Source organism: Lepisosteus platostomus, chromosome 20 (genome assembly GCF_059453375.1).
Source record: "Lepisosteus platostomus isolate fLepPlt1 chromosome 20, fLepPlt1.hap1, whole genome shotgun sequence".
Classification (NCBI taxonomy): Eukaryota; Metazoa; Chordata; class Actinopteri; order Semionotiformes; family Lepisosteidae; genus Lepisosteus; species Lepisosteus platostomus.
Window position 1 is genome coordinate 11,361,793 of NC_142630.1, and position 26,738 is coordinate 11,388,530.

The 26,738-nt window shown below is 35.2% G+C and overlaps 2 protein-coding genes across 2 annotated transcripts in view; both read left to right on the forward strand.

Moving 5' to 3' along the window:
• itfg1 (integrin alpha FG-GAP repeat containing 1) overlaps positions 1-7,435 on the forward strand; it is a 112,517-nt gene extending 105,082 nt beyond the window's left edge. The window contains exons 17-18 of the mRNA XM_088614189.1: positions 1,818-1,935; positions 5,058-7,435. Coding sequence (XP_088470315.1) covers positions 1,818-1,935; positions 5,058-5,117 — 178 coding nt within the window. The 3' untranslated portion in view covers positions 5,118-7,435. The remainder of the gene's footprint in view (positions 1-1,817; positions 1,936-5,057) is intronic.
• Positions 7,436-8,010: 575 nt separating this feature from the next.
• Positions 8,011-22,160, forward strand: neto2a (neuropilin (NRP) and tolloid (TLL)-like 2a). The gene is made up of 9 exons (XM_088613806.1): positions 8,011-8,577; positions 13,044-13,100; positions 13,625-13,765; positions 15,219-15,467; positions 16,105-16,149; positions 16,240-16,367; positions 17,184-17,412; positions 20,629-20,742; positions 21,071-22,160. Exons 1-9 carry the CDS (start codon positions 8,568-8,570, stop codon positions 21,655-21,657), a joined length of 1,560 nt encoding a protein of 519 aa, XP_088469932.1. The 5' UTR covers positions 8,011-8,567; the 3' UTR covers positions 21,658-22,160.
• The last annotated feature ends 4,578 nt before the right edge of the window (positions 22,161-26,738 follow it).

A 26,738-nucleotide genomic window follows, 5' to 3' on the forward strand; every position in this document is an offset into this window, starting at 1 on the left:
AACAGCAAAAATGATTGAAAGAAAAAAGAACAGATGAATTTGGGAAATGGGGAATCTCACAAGGCCTTCTTAGTACTAGGATAGTAGACTTGTAAAGAAATCAGACTGCTGCTTTAAATGGGATTAGTGGACCAGTAGGTAGCACTCCTCTGTGTGGACCAGAATGTCCTAACTAATGGCCAAGAGTGGTGATCAAGGAGACTTTAGGTAAGGTGGCTTCCTTCAGAGGAGATTTGAAAATCTTGCTAATTTCATTATTAAGATCCCATGACATTGTTCGTAAGAGTAGGAATTAACATTGGGATAAATTCCAGTCTCAGTTGGTACAAGGTCTACCTAATGTTCCTTTTTAATTCAAGGAGTTTCTCAGTTCTTTGCCTGATCTGCTGTGTAGTAGTGCTACTGGCACATAATGGCCATTGGGCATCATCCAGGTGGTGCTGAACTTCACTGGCAGATGTTCAAGTTGTTTGGAATTGTTTCAGATAAACAATTGTGGTCTAAAAGCAGTAAATTATTATTACAGATAACTCTTGCTTTAAAAAAGCAATGCAATCATTCATCTTCAAAAAATAAATGAAATTTCTTAAATCAGAATTGCTTTTCACATTAATTTGAAAATCTTAAAATTAGCAATATATTTTGGACTGTTGTTGCAGCTCTATTCCTAAGCTAAAAAATACACCGATACGTCTTTCACAATGCAAAAATAAATATGAAGAATATACATCAAATAGTGAACGGACAATAATTTAAAACAGATAGTTTAGTCAGTTTTGCTGGGAGAGAACTTTCAGTGCTTTGTTTTGTAGTATTTTGTCTGCATTATTCAACATTCTTGTTATTATTATCAATTATTAAAGAAGAAAACACAAAATATGGGCTAAATGTTTACCTTTCAGATTCCCATTATTGGTTAGCCATCTTCATATTTAATATAATAGCTTTATGTAGACTCTTTGGCTCTCGTATATGGTCACTGTTTACATTATATTTTTTTAAATTATAGTTAACTATGCATTTTTTAATTCCCATAAACTTACAGGATTAAGCAGCATAATAAATGTTCAATAAACATCATGAATCTGTACGAATACTTGGGTGGTTCTGTTTTTTTACTTTTTACGGATACCAGATCTTTTGGTGGGTCATGTGAAAGTTCATTAACATAGAAAATTCAGTTTCAAAGTTTCCGGAATTTGTGTCAATTGTGTTTATGCCAAATTTAATGAACATCACATTCATAAATCTAGGTAAACCTGTAACAAGAGAGCAGAGATCAGTTGTTTATTTCACTGAAAGCCAATTTTACTTTAGTGTAATTTATTTTATATTGAAGATGTTTGTTTCGTATAATGACATAATGGTAATAGAAATATCAGAGAGTATATCTCCGTTAACTCAGGACATAGGATTCTGAAACTGTTTTTTCCATTTTTAAAATACTTGAACAGTACTTTTATTTCAAAGGAAGAGTGATTTGCCAGTAACCCAGGAGTAAGTACATTTCCTTTAATTAATTGTTGCATTAGCAGTGGAATGGAATCTCCTGAGTGTTTTTCTCTTATATTTAGCAATTAATGGTAGACGTGAGGTAAGAATGCACCACAATTAACAAACCGAACCTTTGTCCATGACTTGAATTAGATATATTTGTCAATCTTCAGTATTTTGATCATTTTAATTCTTATTCATTATGACAGTGGAGTAACAAAAAGTGAAAGATTTAAGATTGAATAGATACTCACTCTGTTTTTTTTAAGCTATTGTTGTCAGTTATAAAAAGTAATTATTTTCTCTCTCATTTTTGTTCTCAGGTGGAGTGCCAAACTTTATCTGACCCCCAGTAACATTGTGTTGCTAACAGCCATTGCCCTAATTGGTGTCTGTGTTTTCATCCTTGCTATAATTGGCATATTGCACTGGCAGGAAAAGGTAAGTGTAGTGAAGTACTAATGATGCTTTCACTGTGATTCCTATTTCATCCTTTGAAGGCACTAAAAGAGTTGTGGTCCATTTAAAAGAAAACATACAGAGTACATTGTTTTCCAGTTATTTTTATTGTTTCCTGTTTAATTGCCTTTTTTTTTCAACACAGCCTGTGCAGTTGATCTTACCATGAAGGGTTTGCTACAGAGGTGTGCTGTTTCTGTGGCTTTAACCAGCCTCCATAAGCCTAGATTTGAAATACCACGACGAAAAAGAGGCTGCACTGGCACCTTTTCAAAGCAGTTTAAAATTGATATCTTATTATGCGTACAGGGAGGCATAATTGCTGTCTGTTAAGGGAAATAATTTGGGGTAGTGCGTTTATTGCAGTAGACTCGGCATTTAGCTAACTTGCTGGCACCATATCTAAGGACCTGCAGATCATAATTATGTTTTTAAATAATATCTCCTTGCCAACTCTTCATAGTAATTGATTAAATAACTGTTTTCTTGATGTATGGGTTTAAGTAATAAATAGGCATTGTTCATTTTCATGCTATTGAATTTGCCAGGCTCCCTCAGATTATGTTTCTCCTGCTTTAGCCTGTTGTTTTGTGTGCTGTTGCTTTCATATTGCTGTCACCCTTGTTACATAACTCATTGTGCCCTATAATGTTCAGTAATTGAAGTAGCCACAGAAAGTTAGAGATCATAAACTACACCACCAGGAAGAATCATTGTTAAACACAAATCCTACTAAAGATATATTCCCCAAATACTTAAATATTTTTTTAGGTTTTTAAATTCTTAAAATGAAATAATTTTATTGACTGCATTATAATTGAATCTGGTTTCAGGGCAGCACATTTCTTAATTTTTCATAAACTGATGTTTAGGAGACACAGTCGCAAAGGGATTAGTATCGCAGTGCTGGGTTCCTGATTTAAATTCCTGACCCATGATACTGTCAGTATTTCTCTCTGTGTTCATTTCCTCTGGGTGCTCCAGTTTTCTCCAAGAAACATACTGGTAGGTTAGTTGGCTTCTGGGAACACTGGCCCTAAGTGTGAGCGTCTGTGTTTGTGTCTGTATGTGCCTTGTGATGGACTGCTGTCCTGTACAGGCTGTACCCTGTTTTGCACCCTTTGTTTAATGGGATAAACATGGGATCCCCTGTGACCCTGAATTAGAAGAAGTGGAATGGATAAACTATTTTTTGTCATTTTGGAGAGGACATAAGGTCTTTCTAAAAATAGGAAACATGCTTAAGAATAGGAAGCTCCATTATAAATTTGTTTTGCTGTGTATATCTCATATAACATACCTCTTGAGGTTTCTGCATGTTTTGGAAAATATATTAGACAGGTCCAGAATAAAAACAAAAAAAGTTGTTGTTTTTCTCTGGTGTTCAAGATTCAAGTTAGTTTATCAATCTCCAAACTAACTTAATTGTAGAGTTTAGATTGTTCCAAATTTATAATATCAAAGAAGGATTAAAATGTGACATTATTAACTTAAAAAAACAGTTGTTTTAACTAGACTTTATTGTCTATTGATTATCACAGCAAACAAAATATTTTAATATAATTTAATTCCCCCACTCCTATTTACAAATTCCTCTCCCTAGACAAATGAAAAAGAAAACACAAATACAGTTAACCAGCACCTTCCCAACAAAGAGAGAAGAGCCATAAGACACACAAACAGAAGAATCCCCTGTGAGAAATGTTTCGTAGCAATAAAGGACTGCCGGCTGCACTTGCAATGGCGGTAAATGCATTACAGCAGCTTACCAAGACAGAAAAATAGGAATGCAAGATTTATCAAGAAAAGCAGGAGAGAGCTGGCAGACCCAGCACAGCCCTGAGTTTATGGTCCGTCTTCTGACAATTAAAACCAGGTGCACAGAGCTAATTCTGTACTTGAAAAAGATGGAAAGGAACCTTGCATCAACATTCTAAAGAGAAAATAGCTTTAGAGCTTTGAAAAAAGCTCAAGGACAGGCACTCTCTGAAAGGGTCATTTATCTGGGAAGTTGAAATAGTGCTCTGATGTGTCATGTTCATTGCTTCTCATTGTGAATATTTTTTTTCTGATCATCTTTTATTTTGTACCCAAAAAAGAGAAGGGACAGAAAATAAAATAAAAAATTCTGAACATAAAATTTTAAATGAATAACAATAGGCTAACAGAAATCAGAAAAAAGGTACAGTATTCATTTTACATAAAAGGTGTACTGCTACAATGGTACAGTCAATTCAGCATTGCTCTCACTGATTTAATAAAAAATTCATCCCACATTCGGCACATCTTAACATTTGAGCTGGGTTTCAGAAAAGCTTCCCTGCCTGTGGACAGACTTTGCTTTCCACATCCTTTCTCCATGTGTAAGAGGGTAATCATACAACACCTGCTCCTCACTCCCATCTGCCAGAAGGGTAAATTAGCACAGGTTATAGGACTTACCCCCTAAGTGTCAGTCTTAACTTGCTTGGCATTATTTAGACTTCAGTATGTATGAGTCTAACAGAAGAAATCAGATGAATCCTCTCAGCTAGTTTTAGGCACACCCAGCTATGAAGGTTGCAGTCCATTTTAAAAGCTGAGATCCCCTAGACAAGGAGACCTTTCAAGGATTTTCTTGAATCTAGTGAAATCTTTGTGACACAACCATTTAGCCACAAAATGCATTCAAGTCATTTTATCAGGACAATTATTTTCAGCTTGTCATGCAAGAGGTAATGATTAATAGGCAGTTCTTGCATTACAGGGGTAGGCAGTTGAACCGAGAAGATAAAATAAGAGTGATGTTGAGCTTGCCATTCTTTGCCTGTTTGTTCGGCCCTCTGATCAAGATGGCTTTTGCAAACGGAGTGTGATGATTTTTTTCACATTGTGTTCCATTTAATTTCAAAACTTATATAGGTGCCTTTGTTCTTCAATAATTATTCCTTTTTGATGTGACTGTGAAATTACATTTCAAGGTCACAAATGTAAATACAAATCAATCTGAACATTTTTCCTGAGGAAAACTAAATTAAATAAACTGATCACTCCAAATAGGTAAATTAAGAAACTTTCAGACTTGTATGAAGACTTCCACTAATTCTGTCTTTTTCTATTTGCAGAAGGCAGATGATAGGGAGAAACGACAGGAAGCTCACAGGTTCCATTTTGATGCCATGTGAAAAAATCAAAAGGGAAGATACTGCTAAAAACGTCTTGCTGTTTGATAAGCTCAGATGCAGTCTGGGAGGTTGACTTTGAAATGAGCAATTTCAAGAGTACGATCATCTATTGCTATTTGTTAACCCAAAGTATTTAATTTGTTTGCTGGCTGCTTTAAACATTACAATTAAAGGGAATTGAGGTGTATCTGAACCTTTAATATGGATGGTTAAATCGGCAGGACAGAGCACACTGTGCAGTTTTATACTTGATTTATTTGTTTGTTTTTCTGACTAAAGATGGGAGGTTTTGTTAAGTCATTCTTTCCATTCCTAGCATAAACAATTTAGAATTAACACAAACCTTTAAGTAGGGCAGAATGTAATTTTGGGTTTGAGAATTCTTGGGATTAACTCAGAATTTATGCTTGTAGTATTATTGTGGGTATTATTATATTTTTTATTTGATTTGGGTTGACTTTGTTCTAAGTTAGGAAAATGGGATACATTTTGCACTGCAGTTAAAAGCATTTGAAAGTCTTGCTCTGTGCTTTTCAGCGATATATTTTGAATTGCTGTGCTGTTCTTATTCCATAATTCTACTCATGACTATTTAGAATTTGCTGAGTTTTGTCAGTCAGGTGATACTAAAAAATGTTTACTTAAAAATCAGGTAACTGGCAAAATTAATCTGAAATTATTTATGATCTGTCATTGCAAGGTTAATATGTGCTTTTTAATTACATTTTGTATCATTCTTGTAAATAAGATTATGGCATTACCAGTGTTTGTATATACTGTAATTTGTTTGTTTAATTGAATATTGATTTAATTAGAACTTTATATACTCCAGTGCTTACCCTGTTTAACTGGACAGTCAGCATAGCAGGTTGCCTGAGATATTGTGAATGTGATTGTGTTGCACTCATCCATGCTATATTGGTGTCGATCACTTCATTTGTAAGGTAACTACTTTTGACTTTTGCTAGCATGTCTCAATCTTTGTTTGCCAAGCTGATTTTCAGCAGCAGGTTTTTCAACTACTGTAATTGAACTGTACAATGAAAGGAGAAGGACAGCCAACTAAAATTTCTAGTAATTTAGCGGTACTGCAAACTCCTGTTTGATTTTATGGTGATATTTTCTTGGGTGCCAAAACTGTGTACTTTTTTTTATCTTACCCTTTGAGTGTTGTAATGAAAGTCTCAAATGTGTGGAAATGTTTTAAGCTTATTAGAGCAGTAGAAGTAACTTCTTTATAAAGTGGCACACACTGTATGTTTAAACTTACTTTTCAAAATTTTTGTTAAAAGCTGAGATTTTATGCAATAAGTATATTCTGTCGAAAACAGTTTGATGGATTTTAGAGATGCAACCCATAGCATATATTGTAACCTGTACATCCAAAGACAGACTAGTCTGATGATCTTGATAAGGAGCCAAGATGTTTCAGAACAGTTGCCTGCACATTCCTATACCATGGAACAGGGAACAAAATAGCAAAAGCGATTTTAATTCAGCATACCAGCTATAAATCTTTTCAACTGGCGTGGGCTGAAGCACAGCTAGGATCATCTGGAAATGCTGATCTCAAATATGAGAAAGAGGACCTGCTTAGGCAGTGTTATTGGAAGGTACTTGTCATCATTAACACCTCTCACTCGCTTCTTGTTTAGTGAAATTTAAAGTGGGTGCTGTAAATTAAGAAAAACTGTTGTTAGAATTTTCCATTTCAAACAAGAGCCAGAGATGTTGGTTTTCCAAATAAAATATTGTTAGATTTAACAATTGATTAGAAATGATCACATTTGAGAAGCTTTTGCATCACGTTTGAAACAGAGGAAAGAACATCTGAATTATTTTCAGTGGAGCCCAAAAATATTAATTCATGTTTTAATTCTAACCTTGAATTTACTTGAACACTCCTTAAATTAGTATTGCATTTATTGGTATTTTATTTAACAATCTTGATTCATTCTGTTACTAAATGTTTACATATAAATGCTATGTTTAATAGCTGTTTTGTGCACTTTTGTAATGTTTAATCTACTTACCATCAACTGGAAAGAGCTCATGAAATACTTCACACTGAATCATTTCACAAACTGCATAATTCATTGAGATTGTGTCAGAACTCTCAGCTGTCTACACCATATGTGTTAGTAAAATCACTACATTAAATTACGGATTTGAAAGTTTTGCTAGTTTTTGTTCCACTTTAATTTGCACCTGACATGGTCAGTTTTCTGTGAAATACAATGTAAAAATGGTTAATTCAGAAATGTTTGTGTTAAAGGTAATTGTTAGTGAAATTAATCATTAAAATGTTTCAAAACTGGTGTATGACATCTATTTTCATTTTAAACAAAATTATTGAAGGCAAAATATAAGAAATTAAGCTAGCATACATTTATTTATTCAAATAAATGAGTTAACATTGTTTTAGTTATTATGAAGCATTTTTGGATATAATATACATTGTACATGTTGTACAATTTACTATACAATGTACCTTGAGATGTCAAAATCTTGTTAGGTACACCAAAATGTATACAAAAGCTTTTTATATATTGTAGAATTTGGTGTTTCACAGTTCATAGCTTTTTATAGTGATTGAGAAAAATATTTCAGTGCATCTTAAGCAGTTTTGCCTGGGCATGGTTTGAGAAGTGATGTCTTTCAAACCGCAGAACCGTTAGTATATTTTTCCTTTTTTGTCTTTAAACTACATTTTTAAAAACGGCTATGCTACAGTAGCTATGCATCTGTTTAGCTGCGATAAATGAAACACCATATGCAACGTTATAAAACATTTCCCGGACACATGTACATGAGTACGCTTTGGGCAGACTGCTCAAACGTTCAACACACGTGTGAATGCAAAACAGTCCAGGAACTGAAAATCAGTGTCTTCCACACAGAAGAACATACTGACGTGGAGACTCTGCTACTTATTTGCCTTTTTTTCCTCATAGCACAATCCCATAGTACAGGGGGAGTGTGCCTGCAGTTGGATTGTTCACTCGGTGAGGGGGTGCATGCGTACAAGCTGCTCATTCAGGCAAACAGCGCCCAGATCTTAAATGAGCTTCATTTATTTCCAACATTTCATTTCTGCCGGGAGAACCAAGCGCACTCGCTATTGTTTGTCCGTCTTCTCTCTGTCTTTGACAGACTTTTCGCTTTCTTTTCAACTGGAGTATTGAATGCCTTTGGAAATATCCAATACCTATCTTAATGGGATTAAGGACTGGGCACCACGCATTTTGGGAGGGTGTTGAAGCTCTTGGGGTGGTTTCCGGAGGGAATTCCTATTAGTCTCTCCTTGCATGGGGCGATGGGATTAAAGCGATTGAAGAAGTTTGGATTGTGTACGAGTGACTCTACGCTTTGGTTTCACAAAATGGAAAAGCAAGGCTACTCCGAAAACTAAAGAAAAAGAGAACATACAGAATTAATCAAAGAGGGGAAATGCACGGAGGTAAGTTTGGTGAAAGAACAGAGAATTTCAATGGCTCTGTTCTCTGTTGAATACAAAGGGTTTATTGACGACCAGGCGCCTCGTATATAATAGTACGATAAAATACAAATTTTGCCTGTTTTTGTGTTGTATAGTTTAATATAAATCAAAATGTTATTGTTTTAACAAAACAAAACATGAATTACACTAATTGATGAAGATAGTATTTAACTGAAAGTATAATTTTAATTACTAAATGGTTAAGTTAGTCTGCACTTAGAAACCGCTTTTTGTTCTTCAAACTCAGAATAACATCGCCATCTTCAGGACAGACACAAGGTGGCATTTCGAATTTCAACTATACAGTTTTTTAATTAAAGAATTTCATGACTTTCAAAAGACTGCGTCGAAATCTAAATTATTCAATATCAATCAAGTAAAACGATTTCCAGGTAGAAGCGGTCGTTTCGTAGCCCGTTTCAGTATTTAATCTCCTGAATACAATTTGGTTTATGTGGTTGTATTGTTTTACGAAAGAATATATCCTATAACATGCAAAACTATTTGTTTCCAGATGATTCAAAAGGCAAAGTAAAAAGTGTAGATTATTCACACTTCTTAAAACCTGCCGCTATTCATAGAAGGTGCTGAAGTGACAGCTCCCGATTTGTAGTGTCACATCTGGAAAAGGAATCCCCATCTTACGACTCCTTCCAGCCGCGGAGCGCCTTGTTTGTTAGATATATTTATTGTTTCTACCTACAGTACTAAATTCCAGTTGTCAAAAATCACGAGAATTAAGATTTAACCTGCGTCTACACTGTAATTAATTTTACACAAATTCAAATCCGTCATCAAATAACTGAAAATTGTACCACTAATTTAAAAGTGTTGGTTTGTGCAACCGACAAGATCAGCATAGCACTGTATGAGCACTATTTTGACTGCTGTCAGAAAAACATGAAAAGGTCATTTGTTACCTTGTTAACGAAAGACACACCTACTCGGTGACGCTAGAAAAATACAGTACTTCTAAGTAATCTCTGTTGGATACAGATTTGGAATCACAGTTCGATAATTACCCTTTAACCTACGGCAGAAATGTAGTTATAAGGTCGAACTTAAGCGTCGCCCAGATTTAACACGACTAAAACTGTATTGCTGTTTTCTAATGAAAGTAAACGTTTTCGAAATTTTTGTAAATTGGTTTCTATTTCTATTCATTTTTTACGTTCATGTTGTTATTTTTCAAGTACTGTACGTTGTGGGTGTTGGGTTCAATGTTTATCTATTTTTATGTATTTTTGCTTAAAGATCTTTCATCATTTCAAATACGTTGCGGGTGGTTGCATTACAAGGAAAGGGAAGGTGGTATAAAAACTATTTTATAGTATACCATTCTTCATTTGCAAGGACTATCTGATAGTAGTACTATCACACCGCCCCTATAAACATTTTTTTGAATAACCTCCAGAGTGAAGGAGTACAGTTGGGATTCTGCAATTATTTTTTCAGGAAAGGTTGCTAATGTGGGCCTGTGTAAATCATGACATTGATCCAAAAGAGATCAATTGACTGCACTAAATCTGCGGATTACAGTGTTTTGCTAGTTGGCTTTCTACAAAAAGCACTTAAACTCTGTGTTCATCTAGCTTTTTTATTTAAAATAAATTAATCAAAAGTAGTTAGCATCCCTTCAAGCAGAAATATATTTCACTTTTTTAATATTAGAAAAGCTTTCACTTTTTATTTAATACTGCTCCACCAAGAAGAGTTGTAACATGTCATCCAATGCTATTTATGTTTTGAATATTCTAATTTTTTACTTGAGTTTTTTTTCCCTCGTTGACTGCAAGATCACATGCTTTATTTGTTGCAATGGTATTATTATTCACAGTCGCGGGTTTTCTCTTTTTAGGCTTGTGTTAGGTATGAATTCATTGTGTTTGAACACAATGACACTATTAGTAATAGTTTTGAAAGAAATGCGTTCTTTGACAATAGTGCTGATGCAGTTCTTCAAGCTGATATATTGTTGCATATTGCAACCGAATGATTTATTACATGAACATTAACACCGCAGAGAAGAAAATGAGTTTGGTATCCCCAAATACCAGGAAATTTCGTCAATGACATAATGATACTTAATATGATGTCTTTAATATGTCGATTTTCAGCAATCAGTACATTTTTGGGAAAAATATGAAGATATACTTACTGTATGAATTGTGCAAATAACGTTTTTAATCCTTTTTAATTAAAGACGTTTCTTGTTTTAGAAGCTCGGAAAGAAGATGATGAACCCCATAATTTTTAAGTTTTTTCTAACTCAAAGAAAATACAATATGTTGTGCTACTTTCCTTAGAAACGTTAGATGTTTCCTAATACGAAAACCAAAACTGTAATGTCTCTATAGGTATTTTTTTTATTTAAAAAAGATATTCTACTTTTATTAATAAAGTGAACAGGGTCTTAATCAACACCTGTACATAATGGTATTACTAGTGTAGTGACAGCGTATGTACATATATCATGCTTTTAGACAAGTATAAGATTAATTATTTTCAGCGCATACTGTCAATCGTGCTCATTCTAATATACAGCAGTAGTTAATTGTACCCATAAATTATTATCTAAAATCATAATTCTATCTTAAACTGTCTCCTAAGTGTAGTGGATACAATACTGATGCAGAACGGCTGCAGAGATCGTAGTACATTTGCAGAGAGACACCCCCTCAGAACCTTTTTGCAACAGAATTTTACATCATAACGTAAGAAAGGTTATAGCTCGTAGTTATTGACTACCCAACTACCATAGTTATTCCATATTCTAACATTCCTTCACGTATTTCTTACAATGTCTGAATGAAGGTAAATTTTGATATTTCTTTTCTGTAGAACAGTTGCATATTCAAATCTCATGCTCATTTCCTTCCATAATGTTTGGTGGAGTATTTGCGTTTTGTCATATTCACGGAATCTCACTCAGTTTTGAGTTGAGTGATGTATACAATACTGTCTATATAAATCCCTTTTGGATGAGTCAGGTTATGGGATAAAAAACAGTGTTAAAAATTGAAGTTAGAGTTAGCATGGTGTTAATAGTGATGCTGTATTTCTCTTGCCCGGTTGTAATTGGGCTACTACAAGCCTACAAGATAAATCTGATCTGTTCCAGTGTCATCTTTATCAAGTCAATGGATTAGATGCATAGCTGCTCCTTGATAACCGGTAAAATCCAAGAGCAGTTTCATTCCTTCACCATATTTTCCTTGTTAAAAGGCTGAGGATGTTCAGTTTTCAATTTCAGATTGTGCTGCCACCTGCTGCCCGACGTGTCCCGTTATTACACTTCGAACGTGTGAAGCCGAAATTGAAGTAGCCAATTGAAAATATATCGCATAGTTCTTCTGTTTGCAGGTCTAGAAACATTTCTTAAAACGTTTGCGTTCTATATTTTTCCAATTGAAGATTAAATTAACATAGAAACATTTTTTTCAGAGTTATCTGTTGTCGCGAACATAAAAATGAAGTTTGCCTTTTTTCATTCAGTTGAATGCTTTTGTCGCACAAGATATTACAGCTTTGTAACGTATTGCGACTATTACTAGTACTAAAAGTATAGATAATTATCAGGTTCTCAAAGGTTAGCAATGTTACCTGAAAGGGGGAATTTCAGAAATGACCAAAATGGGTTCATTATTTGTCACAGTCAGTGAATGCCTTCGGATTTACATACAAACCCTTATGAGGGTTTACTGTAGCAAAATCGCAGTGTTCTCCATTTTACCGCTGGTTCTTTACAATTGACTTTACTATGATTTGCCGTGATCTGAATGATGCTAGCATATCTCTCCATCCTTATCTACCAGTATTTAATGGTGCTTCATTTCATTTTACTTTGGTTCAAACATAGCACGCCATGGTAAATTTGTTTGCCCCTTTGTTTATTAAGCTTTTCATTGTAAGACATTTAATTGAAATCATATTTTATAAGGGGAAAAGTCCAGTTTTCCATGTTGAAGTCCTTAGAAGATTCAAAGTGTTAATTTGGTAGAGGTTCCACCTTTTTTACCGGAGTGAGTATGCTGTTCTCGTGATAAAGGAAAAGCAGCTGGAAAATTACACAGTTTATATAATTTAGTACACAATTTCAAAATATGGAATTGTTTGTATTAGCTGAAACATTTTTAGAAGACAGAAAGTATTTTAGATTATGAGTTTGAATACAGATTTTACCTTACTACCTTATGTTGATTTTTCATTAATATATTATAGAACGGACAATCGCCATATCTTTTAAACTTTGTACATACAGAAAGTGGCCATTGCTATTCAGGAGAATGTTTTCCTGTAACACTGTGGAATCTTCTGTAGTATGACTAGTGATTTTTTTCATATGAGTACATTCCAAGTGTTTAACAACAGCGAACTAAATTTGTGAAGGTAAAATATGTAAATCTTTTTCTTATCATTTGTGACAGCCTTGGTTCTACTCGTTCTGATTGAAGAAGGATTTGCTTTGGCACAGAAAACAAAAGGTAGTTTTCATTTTGTTATTAACATTACTTGCTTTGTTAGAATTTATTTGGTACTTTATTTATTTTGCACATTTTGGAGGGAGATGGTGTTTCAGAAGGGTGCCTGAATAAATCACCGTAGAATTCAATGCTTGTGCATATCAGACAATATGAGATTACAGTATATCTGTCTGCAAGCATGTACAGGCAATTTAAAAATCATTTACAGCCATGAAACATCTATACAAATACTTTTTATCAAGTTTTTTTTTATTATTTTTGCTGGTGTAGAAACTTGTTACATTAATACAGTACAGTATGTGTCTAATGATGAATATGTTTTCAGAATCTCACGTGGGCAATATTTTCATTGCTTGTCTTTAAGGCTTATGACATGTACACAGCTTTTATTCTAAAGGAAAATGTGAATAAGCACAGTATGTGATATGTGAAGAAACATTATTCTAAGCTTATATTTACCATGTTATTTGCATATAAATATTATATTTATGCATTCAAGTATTTTTTTATTCTGACTTCTTCAGAGGTCCAAAATGTCGGTGCAAAGCCTAAGACTTCAGCTCAGTGTGGACTATGGATTCGAAATCACAATGGAGGATTCTTTACCTCTCCTAACTACCCTAGCACCTACCCACCGAACAAGGAATGTGTTTACATTTTGGAAGGTACATCAGATAGCTATTGTTCTGCCAAATTATATAAGACAAGCTTAGAGTCTTTAACTTTTTTAAGTCCTAAATTTGTTTCACAAGTGTCCAGGAAGACCTAGTTTTTAACATAAAGATGTTTAATGCTTTCTCTAACTCTTACTTTGTTAGGCGTACTATCGAGAGCACCACATGTAACACAAGCTACAGTATATAGAAATGCAAATGCAGCATTTCAAATATTTATTTCACCACTTAATAGATTTGCCACAGGAAGGGACAACAGTAACATAATACTAGCCTCAGTGCCATTCGCATGATTCATCATTCACTGTACTGTAAATAAGATTAATTCAATAAATAAGATGATTTTAATATAAAGGGTCTTAGGTTGTCTCATGCAGTGTGATCCATGGGTTATGCTATTAAAGGCGGATCATACATCTTTGAGAATTCTCCTCACTCAATAGTTGTCAGTTCAGATGAGAACTATCATATGTAAAACTGAGAAAAGTCTGACATGCAACGACAGCATTGATGATAGAACATGGCAATCATTCTCTTTGTTTTGTAGTTTATAATGCTGTCCGGTTGTAGCAGATCTGCAGATGTTTCTGTCAGGCCATACTGTCTTCAGCATGTTTACCTTAGGTATAGCAGGGAAAAGACTACATTTATTTTCCCCTGCAGAAGCAAAAAAGTATAACTTCATCAAGACTCTTGCTTTCATCTTTTTATTTTTGTAATGTCCGTGAGCCATTTGAATAAACTAATCAACCCTCTTGCCAAGGAAACACTTTTCCAATTTTTATGAATTTGCTTTGCAATGATTTTCACAACTTAACAAGGACAGTAATGTTAAGGAAAGGATAGTTTTTTTTTCTTTCACCAGTTCTGTAGAAAGGAAACAGCTCAAAGCTTTTCGAAGTTCAAAGCTGAAGGCCAGATTTGACCTTTGTTCCTGTCTTGGCCTCTCATTAAAATATTCTCTGGGCTTGATGCTTGTGAGGCATTTTCCTAAATCCATGTAATCCATTTGTCTGAAGAAAGAGAACGCCATGATATTGTCTTTCTTTCTACATTTTCTTTGATTTTGAAGAAGCTGTATTTATAATGACTAATAGATCTTGCTGCTTATAATATCTGGTACTAATATGTCGTTGTCGCCTCAACCTACCTCATGCTATTTAAACTCTGTGGAGGAGAAAAAAAATTAAAATGTTGCATCAATAAAAAGACTGAGAACTGTAAGTATAATATAGAGTAAGATGGATTGACACATTTGGATTCAATTTAATTAAAATCATTTAAATTTTACAAGAATCCAGCTATGAAGGATATCGTTGTATGCATGTCCAGAAACTAGCTCAGCGGGACTCCAAGTCCTTTGGATTTTAAGGTAGAAGGTTACTAAGGTGTGACACCAATTTGTATATCATTGTTTTGTTTTGTTTTTTGTTCCATTGGGCAGCTGATCCACGTCAAAGAATTGAGTTGACCTTTGATGAACCCTATTATATTGAGCCTTCTTTTGAGTGCCGCTTTGACCATCTGGAAGTTCGGGATGGTCCTTTTGGTTTCTCTCCCCTCATTGACCGATACTGTGGCTCCAAAAGTCCTGATGTGATTACGTCAACGGGCAGGTTCATGTGGATAAAATTCACTACTGACGAGGAGTTGGAAGGCCTGGGCTTTCGGATCAAATATGCATTTATACCAGGTACACGGTCATCTTCAGGGCTGGAGTCTTCACCATTTTCCTTGTTTTGGGCATTGTAATATTTTTAACCCTTAGCTGTAAGGCTTTGAGACCGGTGGTGTCACAGTGTGCAGCAATGCGAATACCTTAATGGAAGTAAGCACCAATGGATCTTAGCGTACTTTTAATACCAATATTATTGAAGATTTTCTGAAATTACTGTGAAAGAAATTCTCCTTGAAATATAGTTTGGTTTACTTTTTCTTAATGATGATGTTTCTGATGGTTTCAGATTTTTTAAATCAGTTTTATCCAGTGTGTCTTTAAGTATTGTGCCAATGACATAAGACTTTTTAAGATAAGATACACAAAATACATAGATGCATAGACCTTAAGAGACACTTATATGGATTGATTTTTGCCATTCTGATCTTGCATTTATATAAAATATAATGTATTTTATTTAAACTGCCAGCATGCATGTTTGATGGCCCTCATGTTTGTTTGTTTTTTCACAATACTGAATATGCAAACCCTGTTCAAGATCAGGATACCCTATCTACTGTACTTGTGCTACTAAAGCAAAAATCACAGTGGCTTTGCTTTGTGTTTATTTCTTTTTTCTATATTAACTTTTTCTCTCCTTCTTTCACTGTAGATCCAGATTTCCATTATGTGGGAGGAATCTTAAATCCAATTCCAGGTTGGGTCTTCAATATTTTAGTACTTTCTGTCATTAAACTTTAAGCCATTCTTTGTTCTGGCACTGGCTACAGGCTGTCTGTTTCTCCAGATTGCCAGTTCGAGCTCACTGGCGCTGATGGACTCATTCGCTCCAGTCAAGTCGAGCAGGATGAGAAAATAAAGCCAGGCCAAGCTGTCGACTGCATTTGGACAGTACGAGCCCCCCCCAAATCAAAGGTGTGTATGGAGCCAAAGGTTATAAAGAGTACACTCGGTCTTCACCAAAGAGATATTTTTGTGTGTTACTGCAAAATGCATTTGAAATGTAGTAGCAGGCTCAGTGTGGGATTTCAGTAATCCTATCTAAGGGACATATGAAGATGTTATCGTTTGCTTGATTTTTTCTTTTGAATCGTTTTGTCTCAGAGGAAACTTAATTTCTTAAACAGCATTAAACATTTACTTCTGTATATCTTGAGGTTGTTTTAATGAGAAAGCTTTGGCTACCGACACAACAGGAATGTTTAGATTTGTAACTCACCAGTTCAGCAGGGGAGGAGAAATACATTTCCAATGAATATTGAATTGTTACAATAAGTAAGCAGTTGTAGGAACCTATTTAGATTTACTTTCCTATTAAATATTTACTAAAGACAAAAGTGAAATGATAGCCAACCTTAATCAATCAAAAAAGGGACACTGTAGTCTCAAATTAAATACTGTACTTTATTTTCTTTCTTCTTCCATTGTGTGTTTTTTAAAATAATTCTTTTGGCAAAGGGTTCTCTCCAAACAGTTTGTGCTGTCCTGATGTTCTGAATCTTGCAATTGTGCAGTGCTCAGGGATTTCAGTTCCTTCTAAATGATGAAACTGCTTTGGTTTCATACCACCCTTTCAGACTTACATACTTGTGTTTGTACACTAAAAATATAATCATCAAGTAGCCTGTTTTAAATGCCACAGTTAGCAGTAGAGTTCTTGACTTGAATCTGACGCGATGGCAGTGTGTCATTCCAGAGCAGCCATTTGAAGTCATGTCATAACCTTCACAGATTTACCTGAGGTTTCTTGATTACCAAATGGAGAACTCCAACGAGTGCAAGAAGAATTTTGTGGCTGTTTACGATGGAAGCAGTGCCATAGAAAACCTGAAGGCCAAGTTCTGCAGCACGGTTGCCAACGACATCATGCTGGAGACGGGGGTCGGGGTGGTGCGCATGTGGGCCGATGAGACCAGTCGCCTCAGCCGCTTCCGAATGCTCTTCACTTCCTTCATCGACCGTAAGCAGCGGCCATCTTCCGTGTTTTCCATCCTTTTTGTCTTTGACAGCACAACACCCGTTTTTTCTAGAAACGTCTACACTACCGATTCATTTGGTGAGAAAAATGAACAATGTTCAGTTAAGATTGATGACGTAAAGATGGGTGAAACCACGAAGGTTCAATGGAAACAGATGTGCACTATCGTTAAGGGTTAATACATGCTTTTCCTATGCAGTATTGAAGAAAGTAGGACAGTTTTATTTGAAATAGCTCCTAAGATTGAAATCTAAATCACATGCTGCATATCTTTGGGAACTAGGTTGCATACACTAGGGAGAGCTGAACCCAATAAAATAAAAAAATAGCAATTGGAATACAGCGTGCTGGCTGTAAATTACAAATATTGGAATCTGTAGCCTCCTTCTTCTTTTCTTTCAGACTGAAATATGATGATGTGTTGTTTAGCCTTCATACTTCATTCTGTTTCGTTGGTTGAGTCAATACCTTTATGGGATTTGTAATGTAATTTTAGGATTTATGATTAAAATGTTAATTTGTAGCTCTGCAAGCTGCCAAGGACACCCTCATGGTGTATTTATATACAGGTTAATACTGCCGCATAACAAAAGGCAATATATTAATTTTTTTCCTTGTTTTGTTTGGATTTATTTTTATTTCATTGGACTTGGAATCCCTGATGTTATACTACCATCCACTTCTCTTAGAAAATAAAAAGTTAATTACAGCAGTTGCTTACATGCGCCTGGCATTGAAAAGCCAATTATTTCTCTCCCTGACTTGAATTACTGAGTAAAATGATAACAAGTGCTCATTATGGGTGTTGGTGAATAATACCTTTTTCCTAATAACATGGGGTTTCTAATGAAAGCTGTAGAGTTACTTGTTGAAGACAGGAAACTAATTTTAGGTCTCCTGGTACCCCACGTAACATTTAATAGGAATATTACTGATGAAATACAGTATATACAGGTAGAAATACAGTATATGCGACTGATTCTAAAGGCTCCCAGTAATACTCAGAATCAATTTAAATATATCATTACAAGAACTGAACATGAATCATTTGACTTAAAGGAGAGGTTAAATTAAATAAAAAACTTTCTCCTTCCTTCTGGCTCATTGTAGGTTATTTGGGAATAGTCCACCTATAGCACAAACCACCTACTAAAGGATTTTATATGGAAATATTTTTTATATAGTGTAACGCATACGGCCTCCATTGCTTGCGAGAGCTGGCTTACCAGAGCGGTAAAGTCACCGCCCTTCCCTGTGAATAGCAGGGACTGCAGCCGCTGGGCTGACGGGAGATTTCCCTTTGGCTCAAGAGGCTGGGTCCCTGTTGAGTGACTTTGGAGGCCCGGGTCCCCAACGGTGGGGGGCCGACCTGATGCAGCAGCGGCGAGGGCGCCCACGTGAACCCCAAAGCGTTACAATATACTGTAGTTATACTGTATGCATAATTAGACTTCTTCAAGGTATAAGATAACAGTTTTTGTATAATCTCTACTCACAGATATTTAATCTGTGGTGTTTGGTTTAAATACCTTGTTACAGAATACATAATAAAACGTGTGGTCTTGAAGTATTCCACTGGCTCAAAGAACTGCAGTATGAAAGGAAAGGAATATTAACAACTGTCATAAAGATGTAATAGAAACAACAATTATGTGAGACAACATTGTACAACATTATATAGTATTTTCAAGGAACCAGGTACAGAGCAATCCCAAAAATACATAGCCATTGCCACAAATGTGCTGACTTGAAAAAATAATCACTGTCCTTCAGTATTCTTCTACCCACAGAATACATAAAGTTATTTCACAATGGTACTTTATTCTGAGTAATGAGTAAAACATATTAGTCTATAAAGATACAAGAAAGCAGACTACATGGTAAAATGAAGGCCATTCTTACACTCAGAGAACAGGGCCTCCTGCTGCACTGCTGTCTTCCCATTGCTTAATTTGAAGTACCTGCCTATCCACAATCCTTATCCTTGCTTGCCTTAAATCCCTTGATAATAACATCTTCAGACAGGGCATCTTTAAACTGCAAAGTATTCACGGTCAGTCTTTGCTCACAAAATAATGGTTTAGTGTTGCCTTGAAAAAGTTGGCGTCTGCTGTGGTAATTTATTTACTTAAAATCTCCAGACTGTTTTGTCTTCTTATGTGATATTGAAAACCTGCCTTTACACAGTGAAAAAATAATCTGTTCTGTCTTATCCATTGTCACTTTAACCATGTTAAGGCCTAAAGAATAGATCAATCTACTTTATATGTTGGAAGATATTGTGTGTATTGATTTTTTACCTTTCTGATTTGTGGGTTATTATTATTATGAATTTCCACATTCATCCTTCAATTATTACAAGATAATAAATAATGCTTGCACTTTCTTTGCTTTTCTTGGATATTTCTGTCTGTTTTTGCCTTTCTGGTCATTTTTGCTGTTCTTTCTCCCTAAAATAATAAAACATTGTTTTCTTTTTTTTACAATTCACTACATTAGACATTTGTGAAATACGTTATCTTAAAATACCCATTAGAAATCATTTCTATGCAGCCAAAAAGACAATGAGATACTTCCAAATGTTCTAAAGATTAATAAAGTTCAATATATGTCTGGAAAGAGTGTAAAATCTAGGAGCTGCAATCAACATGTCGTAGCCTGCTGTTAAGCAGGCTCAGAAGCTACATTGTGAGCCTTCATTCAACTGTCAGAACAGTTTAGGACTTCAGTGCAGGACGTGTTGTCAGTCTGCACCTTAATACAATCTACATGACGGACTGATGTCCTGCTCAGCCATGTGTAGTTAGGATCTGATGGGTAGCATGTAGGTTAGATGTTCCACTTATAAGGAATTTTGTGATGCATGAAAATGTCTGTTGAGGCCTTAGTTCAGACTTCTTAAATTCATTTTATTTCCTGACTTCAGCCACATTCAATTACCTTCCCCTATCCAGCCTCATGACCTTCATTCTAAGAAGGTTGTTTGACAACCTTTGAACCTTGTCATCCATGTATCCTAGTTTGCAGCTAACCAGAATGTTGCTGCCGACTCACTGCACTGCACTCCGCTCAATTGTGGTATTATTTACCTTTTTATAAATCGACTGTGAACGTCTGCTGGCTGTGTGAAAAAAAATGATGTGCCAAAAAACGCTTTTGAGCCAGTGCTAATTTGTATGTCTTTGTGCTCTCTTTCAGCTCCTTGTTCCAGCAATATGTTTTTCTGCCACAGCAACATGTGCATCAATAATTCTCTAGTTTGCAATGGAATTCAAAACTGTGTTTATCCGTGGGATGAAAACTACTGCAAGGGTTAGTTTTCTAGTAAAACTGTTATACACTCCCAAAACACAATGTGACAGCATTGGCTGCTGTAAAACACTCTAGTATTAGAATTCCAAAACAGCCATTAAGATTATGTGAGTTATAATACACAGTCTCTTTGGATCACAGATACAATTTTAGTCAAGCGGGTCAGAGACATATTCTATTTATTTATTTTATTTATTTCCCAATGAGGAAGCCATTTGTTGAAGCATTGCTTTTGGCAACCCTCATTTCGTTCATAATAACATCATGATTCGAATTGGTCATGCATTGTATGAATTTCTTGTTTTCTTCCTTGACGTTTTTTTTCTAGAGAAAAAGTCCAGCAGCCTGTTTCACCAGATCACAAAAACACACGGCACCATCATCGGTGTGTCATCTGGTATTGTCCTGGTGCTGCTGATCGTTTCCATCTTGGTTCAGCTGAAGCAGCCTCGCAAAAAGGTGGTCGCTCGGAAGCCGATGTTCAACAAGGCGGGATTCCAAGAGGTGTTCGACCCACCTCATTACGAACTCTTTTCCCTGAGGGACAAAGAGATCTCTTCTGATCTGGCCGATCTGTCTGAGGAGCTCGAGAACTACCACAAGATGAGAAGGTCTTCCACTGCCTCGCGATGCATCCACGATCACCACTGTGGATCCCAGCCCTCCAGCATCAAGCAGAGTCGTACCAATCTCAGCTCCATGGAGCTCCCTTACCGCAATGACTTCTCCCAACCCCAACCCATGAAGACCTTCAACAGCACCTTCAAGAAAAGCTGCTATGGCTACAAACAGACTCACGACTGTGCTGAACAAGTCATAGAAGACAGGGTGATGGAAGAGATTCCCTGTGAAATCTATGTGCGAGGCAGCAGAAATAATGATGCAGTACAGCGATCAATGTCTATTGACTTTTAAAAAAGGAGAAATCTCTCAAGGAGATCAATACCTCTGCCTATTTATTTCTTTTTTTTTCACTCACATGAATGAATTCTCATGTGCTGAACCAGCCTAATCTCCAGCCAGAACCACAAACTGCACTGTTCGCAAAACCTGATTGATCAGACTGGCTTTCGAATTTGAAAGCATCGTTTTGAAATCAATGGCAGTGGAATTGTAATCATTTTAATTTATTTGTATGGGTTTATAATTTTCTTCTCTAAAAGGAAAGAAAACGTTTTGTCTCATGTCGTTGCTTGGCTTTTAATTGATGATTTTTGTGTTGGATAATTTAATGAAGAACTTAATAGCCATGTGTAATGATAATGTAAATAAGGCTACTGCCATTATTAATCTATATGTCGAAGTCACTTCCTTCGGATACTTGCTTGAACTACATTAAAAGGAGCCCATTAGACATTATGGAAATATTTTTTTTTTAAGTGCGGTGTTTTGTTTTGAATAAAAAATATCCTAACTTACCTGACAGTCTGTCTTTGTACGTTTATTAAATGTAGATTAGGGAATATAACATTCTGATTTTCCTTCTATTTTTGGTAAATTGTTAATTGAATATTTAACTATTTTAAACCTGGTAAGTTGTTAAATCATGCTCTAATGAGTAACTGTTTTTTATAAGACTGCACAGACTAGTCATAGACATAGTTTCATTAATAATCCAGTATTCTTGATAGAAGATTTTGAATGTGTCTTTTATTTCTGAGATGTCATGGATGCACCTATCCACTCATAACACCCAACTTCTCCCAGTGTCCATTAATAACTGTTGACATTTCTATAGAGCTTTTCATCGCAAAGCACTTCACATCTACTGTAGGAGGGGTCCCACTTCATCTACCACTGAAATGCAGCATACACATGGGTAACTTGTGGTAGTCATTATGACCAGCAGCGTGTAGACAGCAGATCAGGTTGAGCAGTAAGAAATTCAGATGGACAATTTTAAATAGGCAGGAGTTTTGAAAGCCCATGGTAATACCTCTTCTCTACTGAACAGTGCCATGGGATCTTGAATAACTATGTACTCAGGATCTCAGTTTAAGGTCCTTATCACCACATAAAACCATCTGGAATTTCTGGTTCAGAGGAAAGAGTGCCACCTACTGATCACCAGCATGACTTTCAACAGCAACCTGGTTTTCTTTAGAAATCTGATCTCAGGTCAATTGCATCACAGTTTTAGACTCAACCTTGCTTAGCTTCTGAAATCTGAACAGATCAGGGTACATGCTGGTATTGCTCCTGTAATGTTTTGCAAATACGTAGATACATAAAAATGTACTGCACATACATTTCAAAAGTTCCTTTTAAAGTGTGTCAATTTCTAGGAAGTTATATCCTAATACGAAAAACAGAGAATTAAAAAATATAATTTAATGGAATGCACTTACTTCCTTTCAGGTATACTCTATTTGAATTAGATGTTAGTATATAGCATTATTGTCTGCAGTGGGAGTTTTGACATAAAATATTAGGCATTTTATTTATTAGCTTCCTCTATTTTGTATTTTATTTTAGACATGTCATATGCCATTATCATACTACAGATGACCACATTTTATTATGAAATCAGCAAACCTGATATTTGTTTTTTAACAGAGGATTAGTACTGCATTTAAATGATTTCTAATATATTCTAATATATAACATGTTTTAAAATACAATTCTATAAACTTATAAAAGAGCTAAAAAAGTAGTTCTAAGAGATATAAGGATTTTCAGGAACTGAGTGTCATTTAAGAGTGAGCTGTATTTCAGTACAGTCGTTGATTTGTCCATTTCATCCCCCATGCTTGATTTGCTTTCAGTGATCCTGTTGAGATGTCTTTGAACATCATAACAAAGTCTTTGATATTGCATTCTATTTGAATCTAAAAAAAGCCCAATCCAAAAAGTTTAAAGTAGAGACTTACTTGATGAAACTAGCACCCATTCTGACTGTTTAAAAGCAGTCAGCTATCAGTCCTGTGAGTGAAGCGGTGCACTCACAGAAAAGGCAGAGAAGAGCAGGCTCTTAATTTTACTCCTCATTCAAAGAGTTTCATAGCACATTTGACTTTTTAAAGCTTTCTAGTCTATGCCAGGGTATACACACACACGTACAGTGGGACAATTTAGAAATGACAATTATCCTGGAGAGCATGCCTTTGGACCTTTAACTGGAGAACCCAGGAAACATTAAATTCAACATACTGAACAGCATGGGCACAACATTCAATCTCCGCACAAGAAGACAACCCAGGCCAGAATGAAACCCAGCACCCAGGGGTTGTGAAATGGCAGTGCTGACTACCATTCCACTTTAATGCCCAGAAATGCCTTAATGTAAGAAAATAAGTACATAATTTTAGAGGTCTTCATGTGGCAATAAAAACGGTCCTTTAATGTTCCCAGATTGTGATTACCAATGGACTAGTCTGAAGGTCTCCACTCTGTAATAACATTTTTTGGTTCTATTGTGACAAAAAGGAGATAATTTTAATTCCTATTTAATTCTGTCCTTATTGAGAAAGAAAATGTGTGGAGGTGTTGAGACTAAGCCTGTGGACTAAACTAAATCATCGTGGTATTAGGTATTTGTCTTGATTGCCTGCTTTAAGCACAGGTGTTTGATAAGCGCACATATAGAGCTTATCTACATTGACACAATGATTAAAAGTAAACATTCTACTCTCAGTTATCATAACAAATTTCTAACTTCTCTGTTTATTTTAACCAACATTTTCACAGTTGTATCTATACTACATGGAGTGTTAATTAATTGTATTTAGAGTTTTCTCTACCAGCTATTAGATCCTCCAGCAGCCTAGAAAATTGTTCTATTGAAATGTCAAAGCGTTGCTTCAGTGGTTTGCAGCTGCTGCTCTATGTAACTGCAGAGTTAGGTTCATTTTTCCAAAATGTGATTTCCTTTAATAATATATTCAACTAAACAAAATATGGCATGGCTCCACAGAATGGAGGTGACAATCATTTCTATGTCATTTCTACACATTTTGACTTCATGTAGCCTGAAAATAACAACAGGAAATCAGGGAACAACAGGGAATCAGAGAGGATCACATCCCAAAAATTCGGTTTATGGTTAAGAACGTATCGAGTGCTTGCCCAGGTTATGTTGCAGGTGCTCTTTCTTTTAAACTCTTAATTCAGTGCCATCCACACTGACATGATTGACATGGCTCATCTACAACGTCTTTACCTCCATATTGCTTTAATATACAATTACCTGTCTTTTTAATAATACAATTTCAAATATTACATTCTGTAACTTTTATCTTCTTCACCCTTCAGTCCTTTAGAACAATTTCATACAGAACTGCACATGAAAAATGTACTACTGTACTCAGTTACTGGATTCTGTATTTCCTATACCAGAAAAAAAAATGCATTAAAGAGAAAAATGTAAAAATGACTTCACAGTGAAGTTGAATGATTTGTATTTTCATTTTATTTATGTCAATTATTGTTTCTGATGAGTTTGACAATAAATAGTACGCAGAAATTACATGTAGCTTTTTTCCTATAAACATTATCTCAACAAAATCTATTGATCCTAGGCCAGGAGAGCAACAATACATCATTCCCTTATCACTTTTTTTTATTGTACATCTGGAGCTCTGCTGATAGAAAAAGTGTGCCTGCCTGTTTAACCTTCAAGAACTCACGATGCACTGCATGATTAGGCTACTAAACTGAGCAACAGAATGAACCCCTCAGCCCAAAGCTTGACAGAACAGGCTCGATGTGATACTGGATAAAAGCCCTACAAAAATACTGCTGAGTGTGAATGTATTTTCTAGTTTTCAGAGGGGTTTATTAAAAAGCATACCTTTTTAAGGAGTTCTAATTTAATCTCCAAGTTTAATTATGAATGAATCCTTTGAGGTTACAGATTTTTTAAGTGAGCTTTCAGCTGTAATGCCTGACACCTAATGAATGGAACCTGCACTTTCACTTTTTATTACAGTACATCAAACATTTTACTCTGCTCTTTAAGTAATAAGTATAAGTTGCAAGCAAAAGTGCGCTGACTATTTTTCTGGAGGAGTCCATTCCTCTAAAAAACTGACTGTAGAAAATGTAATTGATGGGCATATTGGTTTCTGTGGTTTTTCCGATCAGTAGTCCAAATCCCTGTACTTTATTTTTGCTAATAACAGTGACATGTTTCTTTTGGTGCTCAAAATATATATCACAGTCAAACCTCATGGGAAAGACAGAAGCTAATTTATTTTTTCAAAAACTGCTAATTAAAATGTAACTGATACTGTACACAATAAGGATAGGGAATGTAAATAAACTGGTACAGTACTCTCAAATTCAGTAAATGGTGCATGTAACATTAAGAAGGGTATGACAGAAATTGTCTTACAAGCTAAAAAAATCTTAAAATTGACATAGCACTACTGAAAAAATATTTTATTGTTCTAGAAATCCTGTCTCTCTGTACACAAACACTCTAATTTAAGTGCAATTTATTATTGAATTTTATTTTCTTGCTTAATCTAACAAAGCATGCACTGACTAGTGACTTATTCCTTAATTAGCATAAATTGTTTTAACTTATTTCTATATTAAGAGATCACATTAAGCTGCAGCAAACTGAATCATTTACTGTCACCTTTTAGTACAATTACTTTCAGCTGTGATGAGATCTGTTACTTTAAGTCACCTTTGACTACATCGAAGATTAAAGTTTGGAGTACTTAGTTTGTCTTTTGTGTCACAAACAGCATTATGAAAGAAAGAAAACTATTTTATCTTAATATTATGGAAAGGTAAAGAATGATTTCTTCCAAATCAACAATACATTCAGAAATAAGCCATTTCATTATACACATACACCTGTGTATGTTTATATCTGTGTATACAAAAAGCTCTTTTGTCAACATTCGTTTCAGGGAGATTCTAATATGATTTGTCCCCTAATGTAAATTGCTTTAAAAAAACCATTGACAGAATCAGGACTTTGTCAGTCATGTAAAGCATTTCTCAGTAAATCAAACAGGTTCTCATTTCACTTGAAGAAGTGCTTC